The sequence below is a fragment of the Hydra vulgaris genome, chromosome 11 (assembly GCF_038396675.1).
Source record: "Hydra vulgaris chromosome 11, alternate assembly HydraT2T_AEP".
NCBI classification, from domain to species: domain Eukaryota; kingdom Metazoa; phylum Cnidaria; class Hydrozoa; order Anthoathecata; family Hydridae; genus Hydra; species Hydra vulgaris.
In genome coordinates this window covers 48,505,216-48,527,962 of record NC_088930.1, presented here as the reverse complement: position 1 = coordinate 48,527,962, position 22,747 = coordinate 48,505,216, and the positions used below count along the sequence as shown (strand labels likewise).

The window sequence follows — 22,747 nt, the reverse complement described above, 5'->3', positions numbered from 1 at the left end:
ATTTGAGATTTATAGAGATAAAGAATAGAATCCGGAGTAAGAAAGTGTCGGGCACGATAAAGAGATGCAATTTTAGTAGATACTAATTTTGCAATAGTTTTTAGATTTTACCATAGTTTTTGTTTTACAAGTTACTGTTTAACTAAACTTGTGATTAAGCTGAAAATTAGCACCAGTATAGCTTTTAAGGTGAGGAATCAGAATATAATATTTGTTTTCAATGAAAATATTTAGAACTATATTAATATGGGGATTGTACTTCACCAATAGCTATTTATAATTGAGAGGGAGGTTTTTCAAGGACTTTTATAAATAATCAAATGAATTATAATGAAAAAATATATTTAGATGTTACTTATTAAGAAATTACTTATTTTGAAATCTTCCATTATATAAAAAAAAATCATTAACAATATATAAAATGAAAAAAATTATTATAAATGTAAAATATTGAGTTTAAAAAATTACATGAATACAAGTTTTAAATAAGAAACTGGTCTATAAAAAACCAGAACTTGCATCTGATTAATTCATAAATTGCTTATAAAAGAAAACTGGTTTTCTTTTATAAAAAGCATGATTTTTTAAAAGCATGATTGAGTTAATATAAAGATTGGATTTTGGGGAAATCATCTGGTATATGCGTCCTGTTCTTAAAGATAATGGTATTTTAATCATAACTAGAATATGGGGCTTAGGAATCCAAAAACAATCATCTCTACTTGGCCAGTGTAATGAATTGTTAAGTAAATGAGGATGCATGAATTTTTCAAGAGCGTCTTCATTTTTTTCATCAACTTTTAACAACAAACCAACCCAAATAAGCACATCATATTTGCAGATATAACATTTTCCTGCAATGATTTCTTGAAGATATTGTGTTGAGCAAGTAAGATAAAATGTTAGATTAAATTCCTCCTGCTCAGAGACTCTTTTGACATTTATGCTTGTTGTATCCTGCAGAATAATTGGTGGAAACCTCTTGTACCAGATAAAGTTTTTGCATTATTTAATCGAAGACACAAAGATTTATGGACTGAAAAAATATCTTTGCCTATAAAAAAAAAACAAGTAGATGCCAAATATTTCATCTTTGAAATTTTGAACATTTCTTCAAGGTTCTGAATTTGTAATAAGTCAATTGGACATTGAAGACTAGCACTTAAAAAAAGTCTTTTAACTGTTCCACCAATGTCATCACATGGTGACTTTCCATGTGATGTTGCAAAGAAATTCCATTCACATTGCATCCCAAAATCTTCAGCATGATGGCATAAATTTTAAAAATGTTTGCAATTTTTGTACTGGCTAGCACAATAATTAGAAAAATAGTGAATTTCTGTGGTATTTGGAAACATTTCTTGTACAAATTGAACAGTTCTTTTTACTATACAATAAATGAATCCAAATTCATGTGCTAAGTCATCATATATAAAACATAAAGACGGTTGACTTTTAATAGCACCATGATAATTTTTTTATAAATAACTACAGGATGTAGTGTGCATTGCTCTTAGTTCCAGAGGTAATTCTAGATTTCATCTTGTATGACAAACTAAAAGTTTTCTGCAAAATTAACCAAAACAATAGTTTCATTTATGGGTATAGAGAACTTTAATGTATTCAAATATTTACCTTGTGCTTTAGCAACATGTAAGTGGGATGTTATGCTATTAATTTTTCACTAAGAATTTCAATAAGTTTAATTTCGCAGTTTAACTGCACTTAGCATAAGCTTTAGGTTTTGGTGTATTGTACTTATACAAGCAGCATGGGTTCCATTTTGACTGGCATAAATACACCAATTCGGCTTTAACCGAACAAATCTAGAAAATCCTACTTTGGAGTAAGGGTGCTCTAGTTTGAATTCAATATATAATTCTTTTAAATTGCAAAAAAGCAATCACTTTGATACATGTTTATTTTTGGATACACTTGCAAAATCTTTTTGTAACCTGGCAACTGCTGACTGATCATTACAATAAAAGCTTTCCACCTTATCAATGATATCTGATTCAACTCAAACAATGTTAGTTTTTTCTGGAAGTGTTTACTTGGAAGTTTCCTTTTTTAAATTTAAGTTTTCTTGCTTTAGTTATGGTTAACTTTGATGTATTAAATACTTCAGCTGCTTTCCTGAATCTGGAACCAATGTCAAAATCTGAATCTTTTCTCTTCTGTTTGCCGTATTCAGCTTATCTTGCATTGAAAGTATCAATTTATCTAGATCTTCAGCTTTTTTCTGATGCTTAACATTGGGCTCCTCAGTAACATCATTTTTTGGGTCTGTTGCGTTAACATTAAGAATAACTGATAGCTTTTTTGACAAAACATAAGTAGATTGCATTAATTTTCTTTTCCCTGGAGAAATTTTAGCATGTTGTGGAACCCCATGAAACTTTACTAGTGATACATCTAACTTATCAAAACTGGTGTTGATAAGTTCTTTTTCTTGTGCAATTTCTATATCTTTATCAAAAAATGTTTGTTCCAAAAAAATCTTCACCATTGTGGTCTTGTAAGGCAGACCAATCATATATTTTTTTATTACTTCTTTTCAACATTAAGGACACTTTTTAAAACCAGGTGTTGCTTCAATACTAATTGAACACATATCTTTTGCCAGTCGAATGTCAATTTCTCGCAAACCACCTATAAAAATGTTGAAAATGAAAAATATTTGCCAAAATTAGGAAATAATAATTTAGACAATTAAATAATTTTAGAAATAAAATGAAAAAACTGAAATTTTAACTAGTTAAAAGTGAACTAGATGTATTATTTGTAAAAAGACAGCGCAATAAGTTAAGAACAAATAAATTTACCTTTTATATTAGTTTTATGCCTTTTAAATGGGTTGATTCAATCAAGTTGATTTAGTTTGCAAATATTTCTTTAAAAAAAAAAATTTATTTGAATTAAAGCTTCTTTGAATAATTGGTTAATTGAGTTTTCTTTTGAATAACTTTTGATGACTAATGAAAATTGTCAATGTCAATTAATTTAAAAATAATATTTAATTTTTTACATAATACTCCTATGTATTTACAACGAATTTCAAAAAAACCACTTCTCAATTTTGTACCAAAATACTATTTAAAATATCTATTTTATTAACAACAACAAAAATATTCACAAAAAATTAATTCTACCATGGTTACCAGGCCACTGTTTTGCCAGTTAGCCAACTAATACAACTAGAAGATGGAACAAAATAAAAACAGACTGAACAGATGTCCTCAAATTGAAAAGTCAAAAATTTAAATCAAATTATATAATTTGTAATAAAAAAAAACAACAAGTAAACCTAAAGTAAGTTAACTTTAAATAACCTACTTTAAACCCATTTACCCTACATTTCTTTGAAAGTTAGGTTTCTTCGGAAAATAACAACAACTTATATTAGTTTAAGAAATTTAATTAACAAATTAGTTATTAGCTATATCATTTACTTAGTGCATTCATCAGTGCAATGAAGCAGTCATTAATGATTAACTTATTTAAAATCAAACTGAAAACTAACCTGAAAAAAAACTTGTGTTATCATTTGAACCATTATCAATTGTTTGCCTATCATATGATGCTGGTGTAAGAGATGCAACATAGTTAAGAGGAAAATATGTTTTATTAAAAGAAAGACCTCCTATAATAAAACAAAATATTTGAATGGTTAAATTTTTAACAATGTAATAAAACAATCAGCTGACAATATTGGTAAACCTGATGTATTGTGACATGATTGCTTAAATAATTGCTTACATAATTGCATAAATAAATTAAGTACCTTCTTCCTTTTTAAAATCCAAACTTTCATTATTTGGCAAGTTTTTAATTCTGTAAAAATAATGAATGCCCACATTTGAAACTGTTTGCAAATCTGTACCTGCCAAAAAGTTATTGATCACAACTTTTATGGCTTCATTCCGAAAATTAGAGAAGCAACCGTCTGATATTAAAATAGCTAAAGTTCCATCAATGAGTTGCAAATACGGTAAGTTTTTTATATTAGAAAAATTACTAATTAAATGTGAAAAATCAAAATTCTCAATTAATGAAAATAGCAAAAAATTTATGATTTTTTGCTCTTCATTTTGTTTAACAATAACAAATGTTTTGGAGGAATGAGAGAAAATCTCTAACCCACGTGGACCACCTGTGATCTGAAACTCAAAACCTTCTAAAGGAATAATATATCCTTCCAAATCAACATCTATAAACTCTAACTGCTTTAAATCCAAATCTTGACTATTTTGGATTTTTCCTAAGAAAATATTTTCAATTACTTCCTGTTGAAATATTTCAAGAATGCTTATAAACGAAATGTTTTTGAATGAACACTTGCAAGACACGTGCTTTTCTCCGTATTCCGAACCTATCTGAATATAGATCGGATCGCCGTTAAAATTATAAAACGCGTAGCCGTCAGATAAAACTATGTTTATCATTCCGGTAACACGGTTACTTATCGCAGAAAAAGTAACTAACATAGAAAGGTTGTTTACAGCAAAATGATTACTAGCTAAATCGTAAGAAGCTGCGTTGACAGAAAGTTCGTATATAGGATTCCTTCTATCACAAACATTTAAACTGTAAGCACCAACCTTCAACTGATCGGTTTGTAAAAAGTGACCTAAACAATTTTAAAAAAACATAAAATTTGTCTGGAATTAGAAACAATAAACTATTTTACATGCAGTCATTTTAGATACCTGAGAGTTGGGATAAGTTGATATCAGGGAATAGAACTTCTTGTAGAAACCTTACTGGTATGTTCTTCCATACTTCTTCTAGTTTTACTACGTAAATACACCCAAACATTTGTTTTGTGATTGACAAACTTGTTCCGGCTATTGGTGGAACAAAACAGTAATTTAAAATAAAATTTTTGTTCTGATTAAATTATAAAGCCAATTGTAAAAATAACTATTTTAATTATGCAAAAAATATAATTTATTCGACTATAGATACAAATTTGTTTTGCAAGGAAGATATTTTGCGTTAAAAAAATTTTCTATTCAAACGATTATTTTTTTATAATTTTTAAAAAAGAATATTAATTATCAATAGTTAAAAATAGTTTGGTTAAAATTGTTTTTGATTTTTTTTTTCTTCTTTGACTAAAATGGACTCAAAGAAAGAAACAATAAAGATAATATTTTTGTTCAATTCAACATTTATAATTTAAAAATTTTATATTAGCTACAAAATAACCTTTGTGTTCCACTTTTGGAAGGATAGATTTAAATTGTTCTTGCAACTCTTTGATTGAAGCTCGTTTGCAGAAACATGTTTGAAGAATAAAAACAAAGATAATATCTGAAACAAAGCATTATTTCAATATCCTGTTGAAACTCAAGAAATACTTATGTTAAAGGATCATTGTTATAACTCTTTTTAAATAATTTTTTACAACTTACTTATTCTCATTCTCATTAATAAATATTTATTCTTGAATTACGCTAAAGTGGTATGGAGATGTACAGAATGTGGTTTGGAAGCTTAAGATTTCTACTTATAGCACAGCGGTTCTCTGTACTCTTATTATGCATTTTCATATGAGTTCAACTTTTGTTATTTCTTTTTTCATTCTCGAATTATAGTAAGTAAAAAACACAACCATTTATATCGACACATTTTAACTTAGATGTTTGACTTCTATAATATTATTTAGCTATGTAGTTTAAATTAGGCTTTCCGCGTCATTTAAGTTAAATTGTAGGTGGAGTTAGCTTTATAAACGTTGATTTTGAAACTTCTTTTTTTAAATTGGCAAAAATCAGTACTTTATGGCGAGCAATTAGTAACTCCATATTATTTTTGATCGGTGCAGTCTAAACTATCTATTTGAAACAATATCATAAGCGTAATGCATTAGGCAGTTATAAAAAAGGTTTTTCACTTTAGAGCGTATTAATTAATAGCAGGGTTACTCAAAGGAATAAGAGGGGAGCATTGTCAGAAAACTTTTTGTATTAAAGTAAAACGGAATAATAATAAAAACAAAAATATAAAAATTCAAACAATATTAAAAATATATATATAATTTGAAACACATATACTTCATTCTTCAAAAATTCATAATTCAAAACAGCTGTAATTTTCATAGTACAAACTATTACAGAAAAAGTAGAAGTCCTAAACTCAAATATAGCAACAACAAAAAACAGTTATCTTTTTGTATACCCTGGATAGACAAAACCCTTAGTACAAATTTTACAAGATTCTGTGAGCTTCCTAACATTAAATTGATACAATATTCTCCCAATGGAGGATTGATTAATCAGATTTGTAGTGTTGATTCAAAATCTTGGAAAACAAACTGTGATTGGATAAGTCATGTCATGGGGAAAACAATTTGGAAGGTACAATAATTTTAAATAACTTTTAAAAAACAACTTAATACTTGATCAATTCTTTTTTTTCTCAAAACCAGAATTAATGCTTAGAAGCAGCAAAGATGTTAAGGTATTAAATAACAGCAATAAAGATGCTTAAAAGAGAGCAACTTTTTTATTTATATTAGTTGTTGGATAATCCAACTATTTATAATAAAGTGTGTTTTCGTAAAAAAGGCTCCTTATTATAAATAGTTAAATCTGAAGTTAAAATCAATAGAACTCCCAATGGACTATTTTTATACTTTTTAGCTCAGTGAGTGTCAAGCTCCGAAAAATTAATAGAGTAAACATATCACAAGGCTAGAATTCGATTAAATAATTAAATAAACTGGTCAATTGAATTCAAACTTCCATTTTACTACTACTATCTGCAAGAATTATTTTATTCTATTTCCACATTTACCTTATTTTCACACCAATTAAAAACAATAATTTCTACTTTACACATCCAATCCATTGATATTTGGTTGCATAATCTGATAACCCTGTATAAAAGTTTTCTCGATTTAAAACAGCCCTAAACTAGTTCAGAGCATTTAATTATTTTCTTTGTGTTTAGAAAAATCTTACTCTACAAACATTGTTTTCATGATTTCTTATCACGGTGAGGAAACAACCAGAAGCCAAGAGGATAGAATTGGTAAATATGAGTCTTTCCGTAAATTAAGAGTATTGTCAACTACGATTTTTCTGTTTTACTGCATAAAATAGAACCGTTAGCAAAATATGATTTTATCTTTGATCCAGACATAAAAGGTGAAATTTATTATTAATGGTAGAGGAAATTATCTTGAGTAAGAGACTAAAAAGTTAATTTTTTACAAAAAAAAATTAAGTTTCGTTTTTGTTGAGTCGTGCGTATACATTTTATATAAGCCTAGGGCCATGGAGAGGGTAAAATGGTGCTGGCGCAAAATTATATTCTGCACATTGTAAGAAGGCCCCCTCTTTACGACTATTACTTTATTACGACATTCAAAACGTAATAATAATTTTAATAATAAGCACTGGCTTATAAGAAGCAGCGCTTCCCAACCAGATATACTTATAAATATTTAATCGGGCTATATACTTTATATCTTTTTTATATAAAAAAGATTTTTTTATTTAAAATATTATTATTTTTTAATAAACATGTTTCAGTTATTTGTATTTATAAAAAATACGTAGTGAAGTACAATTGGAGTTTAGCTTTAAATATGATTAATTGGGTTAATCTAAGAAATGTCTCATTGTTCGAGAAAAAAAATTTTAAGAGAATTTTTTCGTTTATATTTAAAAAAAAAATTATATTATAATGAAATAAAATTTATAACATTTTATTATAAACTGATTTTTAATTTTGTGTTAACGGCTATTCTTTAAACAATAATATACAACTCGTATTTGGTCACTATAACCATAAATCCATTTTAGCATGACAATAATGTATATATATATATATATATAGGGTAGATTAGGGTAATATGAACACCTTAAGCGAAAATTCATTTTTATCGTGGAATATATATGCTGATATATTCCACGATAAAAATGAATTACCTGAGTATAGACTTTCAAAAATAGTAAAAATTGATTATTTTTATATCAGTAAAAGTTTAATTTCGTTTAGCTAGTGCATAGCAATAAATCTTGCTTTAAACAATCATTGTTTATACCTTCAACCTGTTTGAAAGGAACAACAATTGTTTCTAAATTATATTTTTATATTAATTTAAACTATATCTGTTTTCTTGAAATACTCTTTTTATTGATCTCTTCTTTCTACTTTTATGCCACAATAAAACTTTTTAAGTAACCTCACACTTGTTTTTCTTCTCTTGGCTCGACTAATGGCATCAAAACAAATTACTTTCCATGTTAACCCTTTCTCAATAGTTGTTTAGTTAATTATGATGATTCTAGAATATAAATAATGAATAGTAATAATGGGTGCCAATTATAAAACGAGACTGGATTTATGGACACATTTCTTTTAAGGTACAAGGTAAAACAAAAAGAAAAATGTTTTAGAAAGTATTTTGTTCTAGTTTTCATCTATGTTAGAGGTCATCCATAAATAATGTCAGTAAATATAGGGGGAGGGGTAAAATTGTCATTATTTAAATAAGAAACTCTAATTTCTCTCTAGCGGCTTGTAAAACGAGATGCAATACAAACATATCAAGTCATTCTTGCAAATTCGAAACGCTAACGGCTCCTAAGCGGCTTGAAGAAATTCTTTTAAAGACAGGAGAAAATCACTACTTTGATTGTGATGTAAACAATACTGATAAATCAATAATACAGATATGGATAAAACCGCATTGATGGTCTCGTATGGATATGCTGATACTGATATAAAGAAGACTAATATTCAGAAAAAAGATGGAAGAATGTCTATGGACAAAGATAGACTATGGAACTCATTAAAGGAAGAGAAGCTCGAGCATAAGGATACTGAATCAAAGTTAATGTATATAATCACTTCATTCAATGAAAAGGCAATGAAGATAAAGAACAAGCAATTGTCATTTTGGGCCCATACTCCAAAGCAGTCAGCCCTTACGTATATTTCTCTTGAATTTGATAAGTTTGTAGAACCCACTAATGAGGATCTGCAAATATAATCAACTAAGTCCATTAACTTCCAATTTGTCAACCACTAAAATTAAAAAAAAAAAAAAAGAACAGTAACTCAAGATTGTTTCAATTCTGAGATTGCAGCTTTAAATTGTGAAAATGCTGGACTGAAGACTTGAAAGAGAAGTGGATTCATTGCTGAAGTTGAAGAGGATGATTTGAAAAAGAAAAAGAGGAAACTAGCTTATACCATCTGTATACGCTGGAATTACTGTTAAAAGAGATGGTTTCGGAAAGACAGATACTATTACTTATTCTAGACCTACCTACATTGCAGTTCGATCAGGAAAACACGCATCCTCAACCACTTTTGCTGATGGGTTAGAATTTCAGCAACTCTTGGATATCAAAAAATTTGACTCTATTGCCAGAGATTCTCAAACTAATATGGTTAAGCATATCGTAGTGATTAGAGTCAATGGGGGGACCTGACGAAAATCTCAGATATCAGAAAGTAATTAAAATCGGAATTCACCATTTCCTGAAGAATAACCTCGATGCTCATTTCATTATAATAAATACTCCGGGGCTTAGTGCATTTAACCGAGATGAGAATATTTGGGGTGATTCTTTTACACGAGCTTTACGGAACTCATCTTGATTCTCAAGATTATTACATATGTTCATTAACAAAAGTTAATTCGTAATATAATTTAGATTTAAAAAAAACTTAAGTTTTGCCGCACAGGCTTTAGCAGATATTTGGTCTGATCTAAAAATTGGCGGTTATCCAACAGTTGTAGAGCATATTAATCCAGAGCAATCAGAGATAGAGTCAAAGAATCTTTTAAAACAAAGTCAAAGTTGAATTGCCCTTCATCTTCGTACGATTCAATATTTTACTCAAATTGTGAAATGCGAAAATCGTTATTGTTGTCGGACGATAAGAAGGTTTTACTTTACTCTAACTAGAGCACGATTTCTTCCGCTACCTGTCCCGGTCACCCAAAAGGGAGATGGTCTCAAAGCAGTTGATGTTTCAGAAGGAGCTAAAGAGTTGTTATCATTATTCTTGTTTATGCTCATTGCATCTAAAAATGAAAGTATTCTTCCTCAACCTGCCAAAGGATTTCCAATTCTTTGGTATGATGAACCATCAATTCAGACTAGCTTAGCTGATAAAATCTGTATACAGTGCAATATCTTTTTTGCTTCTCAAGCTTTGCTGAAAAAGCACGTTTCTATTCATTCTACTTCTTTAACACTCCCTCCTATCAAACGGGTCCAGTTTGCACCGCTGTCAAGCGTCATATAAAATTTATGGCAATTATCGCCATGCGGAAGAATTCGGAAAATGGTAAATGATTAGATGAAAATGAAGTTGACGAAACGGATCTGATTATACCTCATAAAGACGATAAACTTTTAGCTTGCGGAAGGCATTCGCTACCTGTTGTTTTAATCGAAGATCACTTCAAAAACCCACGGGAAGATGATTAGTTAGTGAATTTATATTATAATTATAGAATAATGGTTGCCTAGTTTGATTATTATTTTTATTATGTTTATTATTTGATGAGATATCAACTGTTCTATAATATAATTTGCTAATATTTACTGCGATATAAATGTGTAATTTAACCAGAAACAAATCAATGGTGTTTACCCATATCCTTAATGTTATTTTTAGGGAAGGTGATACAAAAGCTGACATCATATATAAGGGGACTGACATCATATATAAGGGGACTGGTTTTTTTTGGAAAATTTACCGGCTCAGTTGTTACGATTAGGACCCTACTGTCCAATGTTAAACCCAGACAGTCTGGTCCAAACTATCTGGTTTTTATCTATCCAAACTATCTGATCCAAAATAAAAATTAACGTTAAAAATGTGGTTTGCATTCCACCCGCGTTTGGTGCTGGGATTATGGAACAACGAATGCAGTATTTAGAAAGAATTGCTACTGCGGAAAAAAATACAATAATGGGAGGTGATTGTACACGCGCTGTTCAACATACAACTACGCATTACGCAACGATTTTAAATGTGGAAGACATCAAAGTTGGTCCTTAACTGAATATTGCAATGATTTTTACTGACGTTGTTTAAATTCTATTTAAATTTTTTATTTTTATGTAAATAAGCTATTTGTGTTTTATTATTCATCTGAAATCTCAATTAAACCTTTCATAAACAAAAATAAAAGAAAGTTTTAATCGACAACCAATAGGATTTTTACAGTTACCGCCTAAACCTCAAATGCCTTTTTTATGACTTTTTATATTTTATTCATATTATATTATTCCCAGCCTTAAATTACAAAGTATATTAGACCTGCAAAATTCAAAATACAAAGAACTTTGTATTCTTTATACTTTCCTTAACTACAACTATAATCTTCTCAACTACATTTTACGATTTCTTATTTACAACTTTCATTTTCTCAATTACATCTTACTTTTCTTATATACAACTTTCAGGTTCTTAATTACATCTTGAAAAGGATTAGAAAAAAATTTAAAGTGCTCTTGCACTTAAAGAGCAGATATGTATGCTTCATACGCAGAAATGTAAACGGTAGTTTTTTATTTCCTAATATTTAATTTTCAATTAAAATAAACTAGTCTTTAATTTTCAATTAACTGATTTAAAAAAAAACAACTAAGATACATGACATCGCTCAACCTCAAACTCTTTAAAAAATATTTAAAGAGGTCTTGCATTTAAAGAGCAGAAATGTATGTTTCATATGCAGAAATGGAAACGATTGTTTTATATTGTCTAGTTTTTAATTTTAACTAAAATAAGGTCTTTTTTATTTAAAAATAAAATAAAGATTTATATAAATTTCAATCACATCTAAAATTTGTGTTCATTAAGCACATAACTGAGTTTAAAATACAAATGAAATAGATGATACGGCTCAGCCAAAGCATCTAACTCTAAAAACTCTTTTTCCTATAAAATGTATGTAACATGATTTTTTTAAAACATGTCGCATACTTTTTATGGGAATGCAGGTAAAGGTTTAAAAACTTGAATAAAATATTTTTTATATTTTATTTAAGTTTTTGCTTGCAATGAGTGCTGCTCCTTTAATAGGGAGAACTTGCAAGGAATGCTGCTACATCGACTCTCAGTCACTTATCAAAAAATTAGATAAGTGTTTTTACTAATTTAATTTATTATTGCTCTATTCTTTAAGAACATTGAGCATTCTGTTTGTAGAATACACTAACATAATTTATATATATATATATATATATATATATATATATATATATATATATATATATATATATATATATATAATAGAGTAATTCTTAAAGCATCATTTAAAAAAAATGAATGCTGCACTGCTTAAATGTATTCTGTAAAATAGAATGATACTAGATTTCAAATATTATGCTTTTAAAAATTGTATCAGGGCTAGCTCAAACCCTAGTATATATCACGAGTCCTTATCAATACCAATAATTTTTTTTGTCATCTTGGATTTTTAAAAAAATAAAAATATATATATATATATATATATATATATATATATATATATATATATATATATATATGTATATGTATATATATATATATATATATATATAAATGTATATGTATATATATATATATATATATATAAATGTATATGTATATATATATATAAATGTATATGTATATATATAAATGCATATATATATATATATATATATATATATATATATATATATATATATATATATATATATATATATATATATATATATGTATGTATGTATGTATGTATATGTATGAATGCATGTTTAGATAAGTACTGTGATATCACACTAAATTAGCCTGTTGCCAGGGGCTTCAGTATATACAATGACTATCTTATAGGCTGCTACCGCAAAGGAGTACTAGCGCAAAGGGTTTAGCATGGGGAATATATATGTGTGTAAATGTATATATATATATATATATATATATATATATATATATATATATATATATATATATATATATATATATTTGTGTGTGTGTGTATATATATATGTTTTTATCAGTTTTAATAAAAATTTATATATATATATATATATATATAAATTTTTATTAAAACTGATGTTTAAAATCTAAGGCACTCTAAATATTTTTAAACAAACTACCCAAACTTATAAATTTTAGCAAGTGATGACATAAATAAATAAAAAATTTTAACGGCTATAGTTGTTAAAGATAAACAATATCTTAGAATTCAACACACATATTTATAATAATTTATTATTTTGAAAAAAATATCAACTTAAAAAACCACCCCAAAATGAAATTGATTGATTAACAGAAGAAGCCATTGCAATCTGGTCACTTTGTATAAATGTTATTGAATTTATTGGAAATTGACTGCACAAAACACGGTAAGGTTTAATATATCCTAAAACTTCATTTTCAATACTATTAAACAAATCAGCAAGAGAGTACAAATTAACAGTGTGTTCACCACTGCATAGGGCAAGAATACCATCAGTAGATTCCTCATAAGCTACAGTTGCAAATATGCTATGGCCCCCAATGGAGCATGGAAACTTTAGAGAGTAAACTTTATTAGGTAAGCAAAACAAATACAAATGTCCAATATTATCAATAACTAAGCACTTTGAACAAGTTAGCTTATGTAGTGCTACAATACAAATCCCATGGAAATGTTTTATTGGAACAAGTGTAACACTGATAGATACTAGATCTGCCTCAACAAGAAAAACATGAATATTTGCACCTTCAGATAAACATAAATAAATATCTTTATTTTGAGTTAAAAAAACAGCATTTGTTATCGCAGATAAAAAATTTAAAAAACTTTTACAATTGATTTGTATCGAATTTGGATCAAACTTTGCAATACTTATTAGATACAAATGCTTGTTGTTTACTATAATACATAAGAAGTTCTCAAATGAAACAAATATGTAATTTTCTATTTTTTCTTCCAAGCTATGCAGTAATAAATACTTTGTTGTTTTGCTACTTTCTATTTGAATTTCCTTTGGTTGAAAACACGATAAACTGTTTAAATCCCAAAAATGCAGAAAAAGTTCTTCTGTTGCTTTATCAATGGTGCTTGCAGCAAGTAGCATTCCTATATCGTCTTTATTAATGATATTAACTTTTGTATTTTCTTCAAAGTATAAAGGAGCAAAATCTTTTTTTAAGGAATGTACTTCAATACTATTATCAGTATACAAAAATGCTGTACAAGGCTCGTTGCCATCCTGTGATTGCAATAAAAATTTTGAAACACCAAGTTTTGTTCTGATTGTGCGACAAACTGCCATTATTATAATCTACATAATTTTTATTTCATTATTTTTATGTTATTTTAAATGCACATTAAAATGTATCATTATTTTATATGTAAATGTTGAAATACTTAGTTGAATCTTTGTATGTACATTGTTTCCGGTACGTCAAAATGCCGTATCAGGCGTTATCGGACCTCAACGGACCAGACCAAACCTTCACAAACAAATTTTTTTTTTTTACCACTTTAATATATTTACACCTTATTACGTTAGAATTCTATCACATAATATAAAATATATAGCATAACATAAGAATACGTAATTAGAAATTATAACAAAATATAACGTTAAATTAATAAATAATCTAATAATCATAAAAACTTACAGTGTTTTTTTTTTTAAATAAAAACTAAAAACTATTGTTTCTTCAAATACAAACATGTTGTTGTAAAGGAGACTCGTAGAAGACTATGAAGTTTTATCATCAAGTACCTCAGTATTTAAACATGTTAGTATTTAATCATGTTAAATAAGTTTGATTAATTTTTATATAAAGTTAAAAGTGATTAAACAATATACATCAGTGATTATTTAAGTGTATATACAAGTGTATATACAGTGATTATTTAAATGTATACACGATATACAGTCAGTGAGTACTTAACCATGGTTAAATAAATCTAACTAATTTTTATATAAAGTTAAAAGTGATTAAACAATATACTGTCAGTGATACAGCTAAATATTTTAGTATAAATCTTGTATAGATCTTGTGGTTAAGTTTAATACATGTCAATAAAATTGTTGATATTAAGTACAAAGTGTTTTAATTTTTGTTTCAAGGTGGCAGGATTATTTAATGCTTTAAGTTATATATTTTCGGATATTACTTTGTTATACAGATACGGACAACGGTAGGAAATAGAGAATCGTGAGAATTTTGTAATTTTTAGCTAATGTGAAGTTCCCTGTTGCTCTTGTGATGTATCTATTAGAGTTAATTTGAAAAAAGTTATCTGAAAAATGCGATATGACTAGTCCAAGATAGTATTTAAGCATGAATAGAATAATAACAAATCATACTTTTTTACTTCATCAGACACAATTTTTGCATATTTCAGTCACCTTTATTGAACTTTGAAGTATAGTTTTAGGCGGTATATTTATGGACCAAGAGTATTTTGTTCATTATTAATATATAAAATTTTATGTATCAGTGTTTTACATATTACAAATACATTATTATTTTACACATCATAAACCAACCATACTAGGTTTGTGACATGAAATTTTTGAACTGATGAAATACTAGATTGTTATAAATCATAAGAAAGAGCTTTAAAACAGTATTTTAAAGGTGAAAAAATGTAAATATTGAGCAATTTTACAAAAAGTTATAGCGTTTTAGTACCAAATTTTTCATATTTAGGTTTGTTGAAGAAACTGTTAAAAGTTTTTTTAATACTTAAAACCTCATAACTTTGTCAATTCTTATCAAAATTCATACAACTTAGTATCAAAAATCTTGAAAAGGAAAATAAGTATTCAAAAAGATGTATCCGTAGCGTTAGAGGGGCGTTTAAAACTAATATATTCAATGTATATTCAAAATCTAGATTTTTGTAAAGAAAATGTTAATTTTTTATTGAATTTTTTTAATTGGATTTTTAAATTTAATCTACCAGGGCACCATTAAATATGATTGAGATACCATGGTTCCCCAGCGGGCATTTGCTTTTAAAAGTTACGTTCTAAATGTCTTTTAAATATCTTCTTAACATTCTTACGTAAAGAACGTTTATAAGACGTTACCCCTAGGGTCAGGTGGTGAGACTGACCCGTAGGGTCAGTTGGTGAAAAGTCTATTTAGCTTTGGGTGTTAATAGATGGGCTCTTTCACATTCAACTGTTTCACATATCTAAATCATATCTAAATGCATACCATTTTGTGTCAAAAAAAAAGAAACGTTTTAAAGATAAAAAATACATACAAAGAGCGTATAGAAGGCGCAAGAGATAAATTTTTTGAATCTTTCTACCCCATCCACTACCTCAGTTAAGAGGGGTGGTTGGGGGCTAAAACCCAAAGTATTAATTTTTCTTTTAAAAATAATATTTATAATATAACAGAAACTGTATAATAAAAAAACAATTAATAACTTTGTAAAAATATCTAATATTTAAAATGACTATATACAAATATAAAGCTAAAATAAAATTTATACACATACATGCTATAAATACACATACCAAAAGGTGTACGTAGACACACCTAATATCTACATGTATGTGTTGCATATGTGTATGTAACGCATATGTGTATACATTAATAGGTGTATACATATTAGTAGGTATACATCACATTAATAAGTATATGTATAATGGTTAACAATAATATTTTTTTTATTGCCTCTTCTGCCACTGCATTTTCTGCTAATTTTCTTTTACCATCTCTTTCACCACCGGGAGACTGAAATTTTTTAAAAAAAAAGCAAATTTTCACCCTCATTCTGAACCCATTATGGAAGACTTAATTGATTTAAGCCCAATTTTTCTTTAGCGCCAAGCCATAAGAAGACTCATTGTAAAAAGCAAAAATCTATTAAAATAATCAAGCAATAAAAATGAAAAAAAAGTTAAAACAAAAATTTGCTATAAAAGTCATTAGAATTAAAGTTGGCGCCAGATGGTTGTGTCAAAGTTATCGATAAAGCTAGTAAATCTGAAAATTTTTCAGTAATTTCATACAAATCATAAAAATCTTGTTTTAATGCGTTTATAAAAGTTTAAAAAAAAAAAAATAAACAAATAAAATACCACGACTAATTTCTTTCTGCAGCAGCTCCATTAAAAAAAAGTTTTAATTGTATTAACAGTTTATCATTTTAATCAACATAATGAAATAATCAAAATTCTATCAAGAGATTTTTTCATTTAGTTAAAAACAATATTTATTATTTCAAATTATACTCATTTAGTGTAGAGTCATTTAGAAAAAATCAAGTTTGTAATTTAATCAAGATGTACCAAGTTCCTTCCATTTTGAAAGCTCAAAGTTATAGGTTTTTATATTAGCAAGAAATCAAATTTTGTTTAAGCAAAATTTGATTTCTATTTTACATTTAGCAAATTGCAGTATTGATTTTTAACATTTAGCAAATTGCAGTATTATAGAACCCATTTGAAAGTAGATTCAAAGTAGCCAAGTTTGCTGTAACATATGAAAAAATAAGCAAATAAATTAAACTACTAAGATTTTTCAAAGGTTTCTGTGATAAATTATTTATGTAAATATTTTTAAAATTTTTCAATATAACAATTATTTTGACTTTCATTCGTAGAAAAAAATTCTAGAGATAAAAGAACGAAACAAAACGCTGATATTTAACCAATGAAAAATGTTTACTGGGTAGTGTCAATTTGTTTAATACTTTGTTTGATAAGTTGTTTAATTAATACAAATATATTTTTAAAATGGTTTGTGTCACTATAATGTACTTTTCAAAGGTGAATCTATGATAAATAATTTTAGTTACCATAAATTCACCTTTGTAATATAAAAGTCTTTTATATTACAGTTTTAAAAGTTACAATTTGAGCAAAAAAACTGTATGAAAATAAGACTTTAAAAATTTAACAGCTGATTTTCAGAATCATTCTTTAAGGTTTATTACAACTAGTTGTAAAATCTGTGTTTAGTTAACTAAACACAGATTTTAAGAATGTTTAAGACTTATTACAACTAAATGCAGATTTTAAGAATCATTGTTTAAGGTTTATTACATTAAAAAAAAAAAGAAAAAAAAACGCAAAAGAAAGTCAGCATTTATAAATGCTTCGCAAAAACCTCGTCTTCGAAACTCTGTTCAAAAACCTCGTCTTCGAAACTCTGTTCAAAAACCTCGTCTTCGAAACTCTGTTCAAAAACCTCGTCTTCGAAACTCTGTCCATGAGCTCCTACTTTTTTCCTGTGAGTAATTTGAGGTATCTTCCTTATTTTATATTTTTTACCCTTATGAGGTCTATATCGTGAGCTTCTATAATGATGTACTTTAAACAAAAAAAATTGAGATGTTTAAATACTTTTGCATATTCTACTAACCTATGAATGACAACACATTTTTCTGTGTTTACTTTGAAGCTGTCCTATGAATATACTTTCCATTTAACTTTGATAAAAGCTTGAGTTGTACTATCTCAGCATTTCAACAATTATTATCTGCACTAAAGTTATTGAAAATTGTTCAAAGTGATCGTTGCTTAATAAGTTTTTTGACTATTTTTTTTTTTTATTAGTTATTTAGGTGCTCCATAAAGTTCATTACCAATGATGCATAAATGGCTAGAGCCGACTCTGAACCACGGAACTCCAGTTCTGAAGCCAAAACGAAAATCAATAAACCACGGCTGATTTATTTAGACCTCAAATAAATGTTGCAACTATATAAACCCAAATTATATATTTTTTTTCTATTTTTTATTTCACTGTATCTAATTTATCTATGAACCTTGTGCCTATTTGTATATAAATGTTGCTTAAAATAAATGTATTAACAATAATAATAATATTTATAATAATAATAATGATAATAGTAATAATAATAATAATAATGGTATTAGTAATGATAATAATAATATTAATAATAATAGTAATAATAATAATAATAATAATAATAAATGAAATGTGGGAGGACCAGTGCCCCTCTAGCCCAATCACTTTTTTTCTACAGGACTTTTTTTTTTAGATCTTTCTTGATATAGAGGACTTTTTTTAGAAATTGACATTAATACCCCTCCATTTCAAAATGGAGTCGGCATTGTTATGAAAACTCTTTTATTCGATGCTTTGTTATATTTTAAAATTTTGTTGTTTTGTTTTCACCGATTTGTTTTCAACACTATACGTTTTAATTAATTTATTCATGAATATATTTTATTTTAGCATTGGTATTTAATTTTTTCCGTGCAAACTTCATCACATTAGTAGGGCGTTTTACGGCTATGTTTATGCCATTGGCTAATAACAATCTATCTTCTAAAAATATTGCTGTAAAAATTGCTTTATCGAAGTTATTAACATTATTTTAAAAAGTAAATCATATTGACACAGGTAAAATAAAAATTAAGTTTACATCAATAATACTGTGATGTTTTTCTGTTAGGTGCTTATTTTTTTAAATATTTAAATACAATTTTTTAAGCTTACATATTTACAATTTTTAAAATTAATACAACCCATTATGGAAGACTTAATTGATTTAGGCCCACTTTTTCTTTAGCGCCAAACCATAAGAAGACTCATTGTAAAAAGCAAAAATCTATTAAAATAATCAAGCAATAAAAAAATAATCAAGCAATTTTTCTGTTAGGTGCTTATTTTTTTAAATATTTAAATACAATTTTTTAAGCTTACATATTTACAATTTTTAAAATTAATACAACTTTAAATACAACTCTAAATACTTTTTAAAAACAAACAAATCAAAAAAATTGTTAAATAAAAATGAATAAATTATTAATAAATTTATTAAAAGTAATGGTTATTAATTACTGTAAAACTATAGTTTTTTTTTGTTTTTTTTTGTATAATTTTTATTAAATAAATCAAGTTTAACTTCAATGATTCTTCAAAGAGACAGGGTCATTATTTGCCATCCAGTTATCAAGGGTCATTACTAGCTTCATAAATTTCTTTGGTAAACTTGTGACAAAACTCTTTCCAATTAAATAACTTTTCTTTTTTAGGGTTGTTTTTATTCATAAGGATTGAAAATTCTTCCGTTGTTAAAGGATTTCCTCTGGTTTTTAAAACGTATTCTAAAGCATTGCAGCTAATTTGTCCGGAATTTTCTGTATCAAATACTTTAAAAGAATCTTCAACTTCCTCCTAAATTTAATATAATTTATTATTTAATATTTAGGAAATATATTTCTAAATGGACAATGTCTAAAAGTTATAAGATTATACAAGATGCATTAACACTATGCGTAAATTTGGCATGATAAAGTTTGATTTTTGAAAAAACCATTTAATAGAAAACGCAATAATTGAAATAGTAGAAAAAAATTACTAATGGTTTTGAGAATAATAACTTGACTCTTGGATTATTTATTGACCTATCAAAACCATTTGATACGGTTAATCACCATATTTTTTGAGAAAATTTGAAAATTGAATAAATATAGTTTGTTCCATAAAAAAAAGCAAAACGAAAGCCTTCTTTTAAAATTATTCGATTTGATTTTAAATGATACACTATTTGCTAAAAATGAGTTCATAAAATTTATTGGAATTCTTATAGATGAAAATTTATTATGGCTTCCCGCCATATAAACTGTATTGAATCAAAAATTAGTAAAACAATTGATTTGATGTACTGAATTGATGCAACTTTACATAGTTTGTAGGTAATATATTTCGGTTTAGTACATTGTTTCATTTACTATTTTAATATAACTAATTTAATTCCATATAAAACAATGTATTCTTTAAAAAAAAAAACATGCATGTAGACTTATTTACAAGAAAAATAAATATGATCATGCGAAATTTATTAATGAGAGACATGCAAATGATAAATACATATGAAATCAATATTTACCAGCACTTAATTTGTATGTATAAATATAATATCGGCATAAATCCAAAAAACTGTAATGATAAATTTATAAAAATGTGAGCACAAATTACTCGTTAAAAATAAACCAATAGAATACTAAAAAATTTTCAATAATTAACAGTAAGTGTTGTAATTATGGAATAGCATACAGAGGACCAAAAATGTGGAACACTTTTAATGAAGCAGAAAATTTAAATATGATGAAATCGTTATATTCTTTATAATAAACAAGTTTGTAATACATAATGAAACTTTTAGACTAAATATATAATTATTTCTAAATAAACATTGAATTCATTGTCTTAACTTTTTATTTTTGTTTGTCTTCTTACGCTTTTATTAATTTATTGTACATGATTATGAAAGTTTTTTTCTTCATAATTTTTTATTTATTGTACACTTTATGAAAGAATTAAGAAAAAAAATAGTTGAGAATTTGTAGTAAAAAATATGTTTCTCATTTAAAACTTTCTTTTTAAACGCATACCTCTGAGTCTTCGATTGGAAGAATTTGATCCATCACCATCCTTAAAAATCCAACTAAATCAATCCCTCCTTTATTATTTTGATCATAAAAATTGATCCACTCTTGTACTGTATTTGAATCTGTAGGTTCGCCCAAACCTTTTAAAATTAGTTGCAAATTTTGGTTTGAGAGTAAGAAATCTGGGTGGTGACGGAATTCCGAAATAATTGACTGTAGCAAGCTATTATCGCAACGTTCTTCCTTAATATAGTCTGCTTCTAAATTTCAGAAAACATAATTAAAAGTAATTATAGGACACTAGTGTCATGTATTGCAAAGCTTCCTACCCACGTGTCACTATAAACTACTGGCCACCACCCTAATTAATTTAATTCTTTATGACAAAGTTTCATATGTTTATAAATTGTTATCATATTATGAAAAATATAAAACCGTTTTCTTTTTTATCAGTGCTTTTCGAAGAATCTTCTTCATTGCTTAATGCTCCAGGAGACATAATTGGAGTAGTCGGCTCATCATCAGGAGTTTGAACTAATTCATCAACAATATTACGTTTCATAACGTATAATCTTGCCATTTTTCATAGGTTTTGACGAATGTGTCTCACTACTTCTTTTTACTTCTTGGAAGTCATTTATTTCTAAACTTTAAGAAATTATTTTTTATTTTTTAATCTTTGTAGATTTTTTTATATAAGAAATGTAAAGAACGTAAGTAAAAATTATAAATTACTTAAGAAAAGATTCATCTGTGTTCAAAGATTCATTTAGAAGCATCTTAATTTCATTATTGTTTTAAAAGATTTTCTTACAAAAGATCATAACTTATTAATAAACCATAAAAAGGTGAAACTAAAATCAAAAGGCAAATAATGCAATTAATAATTTACAAAATCGAAGCTGAGTTCTTAAATCTTTGTACTATCTTTGATGAGATATCAACTTCCTATTACCATGTAGCATTTTCACGCAACGATTATAGTTTAATTTTTTTAATTTAGGTACTTATAATTAATTGAGTTGACTTCTTTTACCATTAATTTAAGTATGTGTATTCAATATATTTGTCTTTAATTTTTTAAGATTTTTTAATTTTCAATTGATTCACATTTCTATTCAAATTAATTTAAAATTTGAATGTATGAAACTTTAGACACAACTTTTATCTTGTTTTTACAAATTCATTGTTTCATAAGGTATTTTTGTTCAAGGGTTTTTAAAAATATATTTTCTAACAAATGCAAATATATCATTTTTCCAACTATCGATCCTTTCCTAAAGTCTATCAGCTATCTTCCACCGTTTCGTAAAACATTTTTGTACAATATGAAGATCTTTGTTTCAATAAAATATGTTTTAGAATCTAAAGATTGTTTCTTTATAATCAAACGGATTGCGCGTTTCTGA

General features: G+C 26.8%; 3 protein-coding genes across 5 annotated transcripts in view; all 3 read right to left on the bottom strand.

The window, feature by feature from the left end:
• The window catches only part of LOC100211175 (uncharacterized), a 78,619-nt gene extending 73,118 nt beyond the window's left edge, over positions 1-5,501 (bottom strand). Inside the window, exons 1-5 of the mRNA XM_065809069.1 lie at positions 5,418-5,501; positions 5,212-5,316; positions 4,710-4,847; positions 3,785-4,630; positions 3,524-3,643 (exon numbers count right to left, since the gene is read on the bottom strand). Of these exons, the coding sequence (XP_065665141.1) occupies positions 3,524-3,643; positions 3,785-4,630; positions 4,710-4,847; positions 5,212-5,316; positions 5,418-5,433 (1,225 nt within the window). The 5' untranslated portion in view covers positions 5,434-5,501. The remainder of the gene's footprint in view (positions 1-3,523; positions 3,644-3,784; positions 4,631-4,709; positions 4,848-5,211; positions 5,317-5,417) is intronic.
• Positions 5,502-13,164: 7,663 nt separating this feature from the next.
• On the bottom strand, positions 13,165-14,448 carry LOC124813747 (uncharacterized). The gene has a single exon (XM_065809068.1). The coding sequence runs from the start codon at positions 14,265-14,267 to the stop codon at positions 13,236-13,238; it is 1,032 nt and encodes a 343-aa protein (XP_065665140.1). The 5' UTR covers positions 14,268-14,448; the 3' UTR covers positions 13,165-13,235.
• A 5,207-nt stretch (positions 14,449-19,655) lies between these two features.
• LOC100205719 (neo-calmodulin) lies at positions 19,656-22,156 on the bottom strand. 3 transcript variants are annotated; one of them, XM_065809066.1, is made up of 4 exons: positions 22,074-22,156; positions 21,774-21,986; positions 21,342-21,598; positions 19,656-20,121 (listed from the first exon to the last, which is right to left on the bottom strand). In XM_065809066.1, the coding sequence occupies exons 2-4, from the start codon at positions 21,916-21,918 to the stop codon at positions 19,897-19,899; spliced, it is 627 nt and encodes a 208-aa protein (XP_065665138.1). In that variant the 5' UTR covers positions 21,919-21,986; positions 22,074-22,156; the 3' UTR covers positions 19,656-19,896. The 3 variants fall into 3 exon arrangements, with proteins under 3 accessions (XP_065665138.1, XP_065665139.1, XP_065665137.1); XM_065809067.1 differs by having other exon boundaries at positions 21,774-21,981; positions 22,074-22,117; XM_065809065.1 differs by lacking the exon at positions 22,074-22,156 and having other exon boundaries at positions 21,774-22,053.
• Between the last annotated feature and the right edge of the window lie 591 nt (positions 22,157-22,747).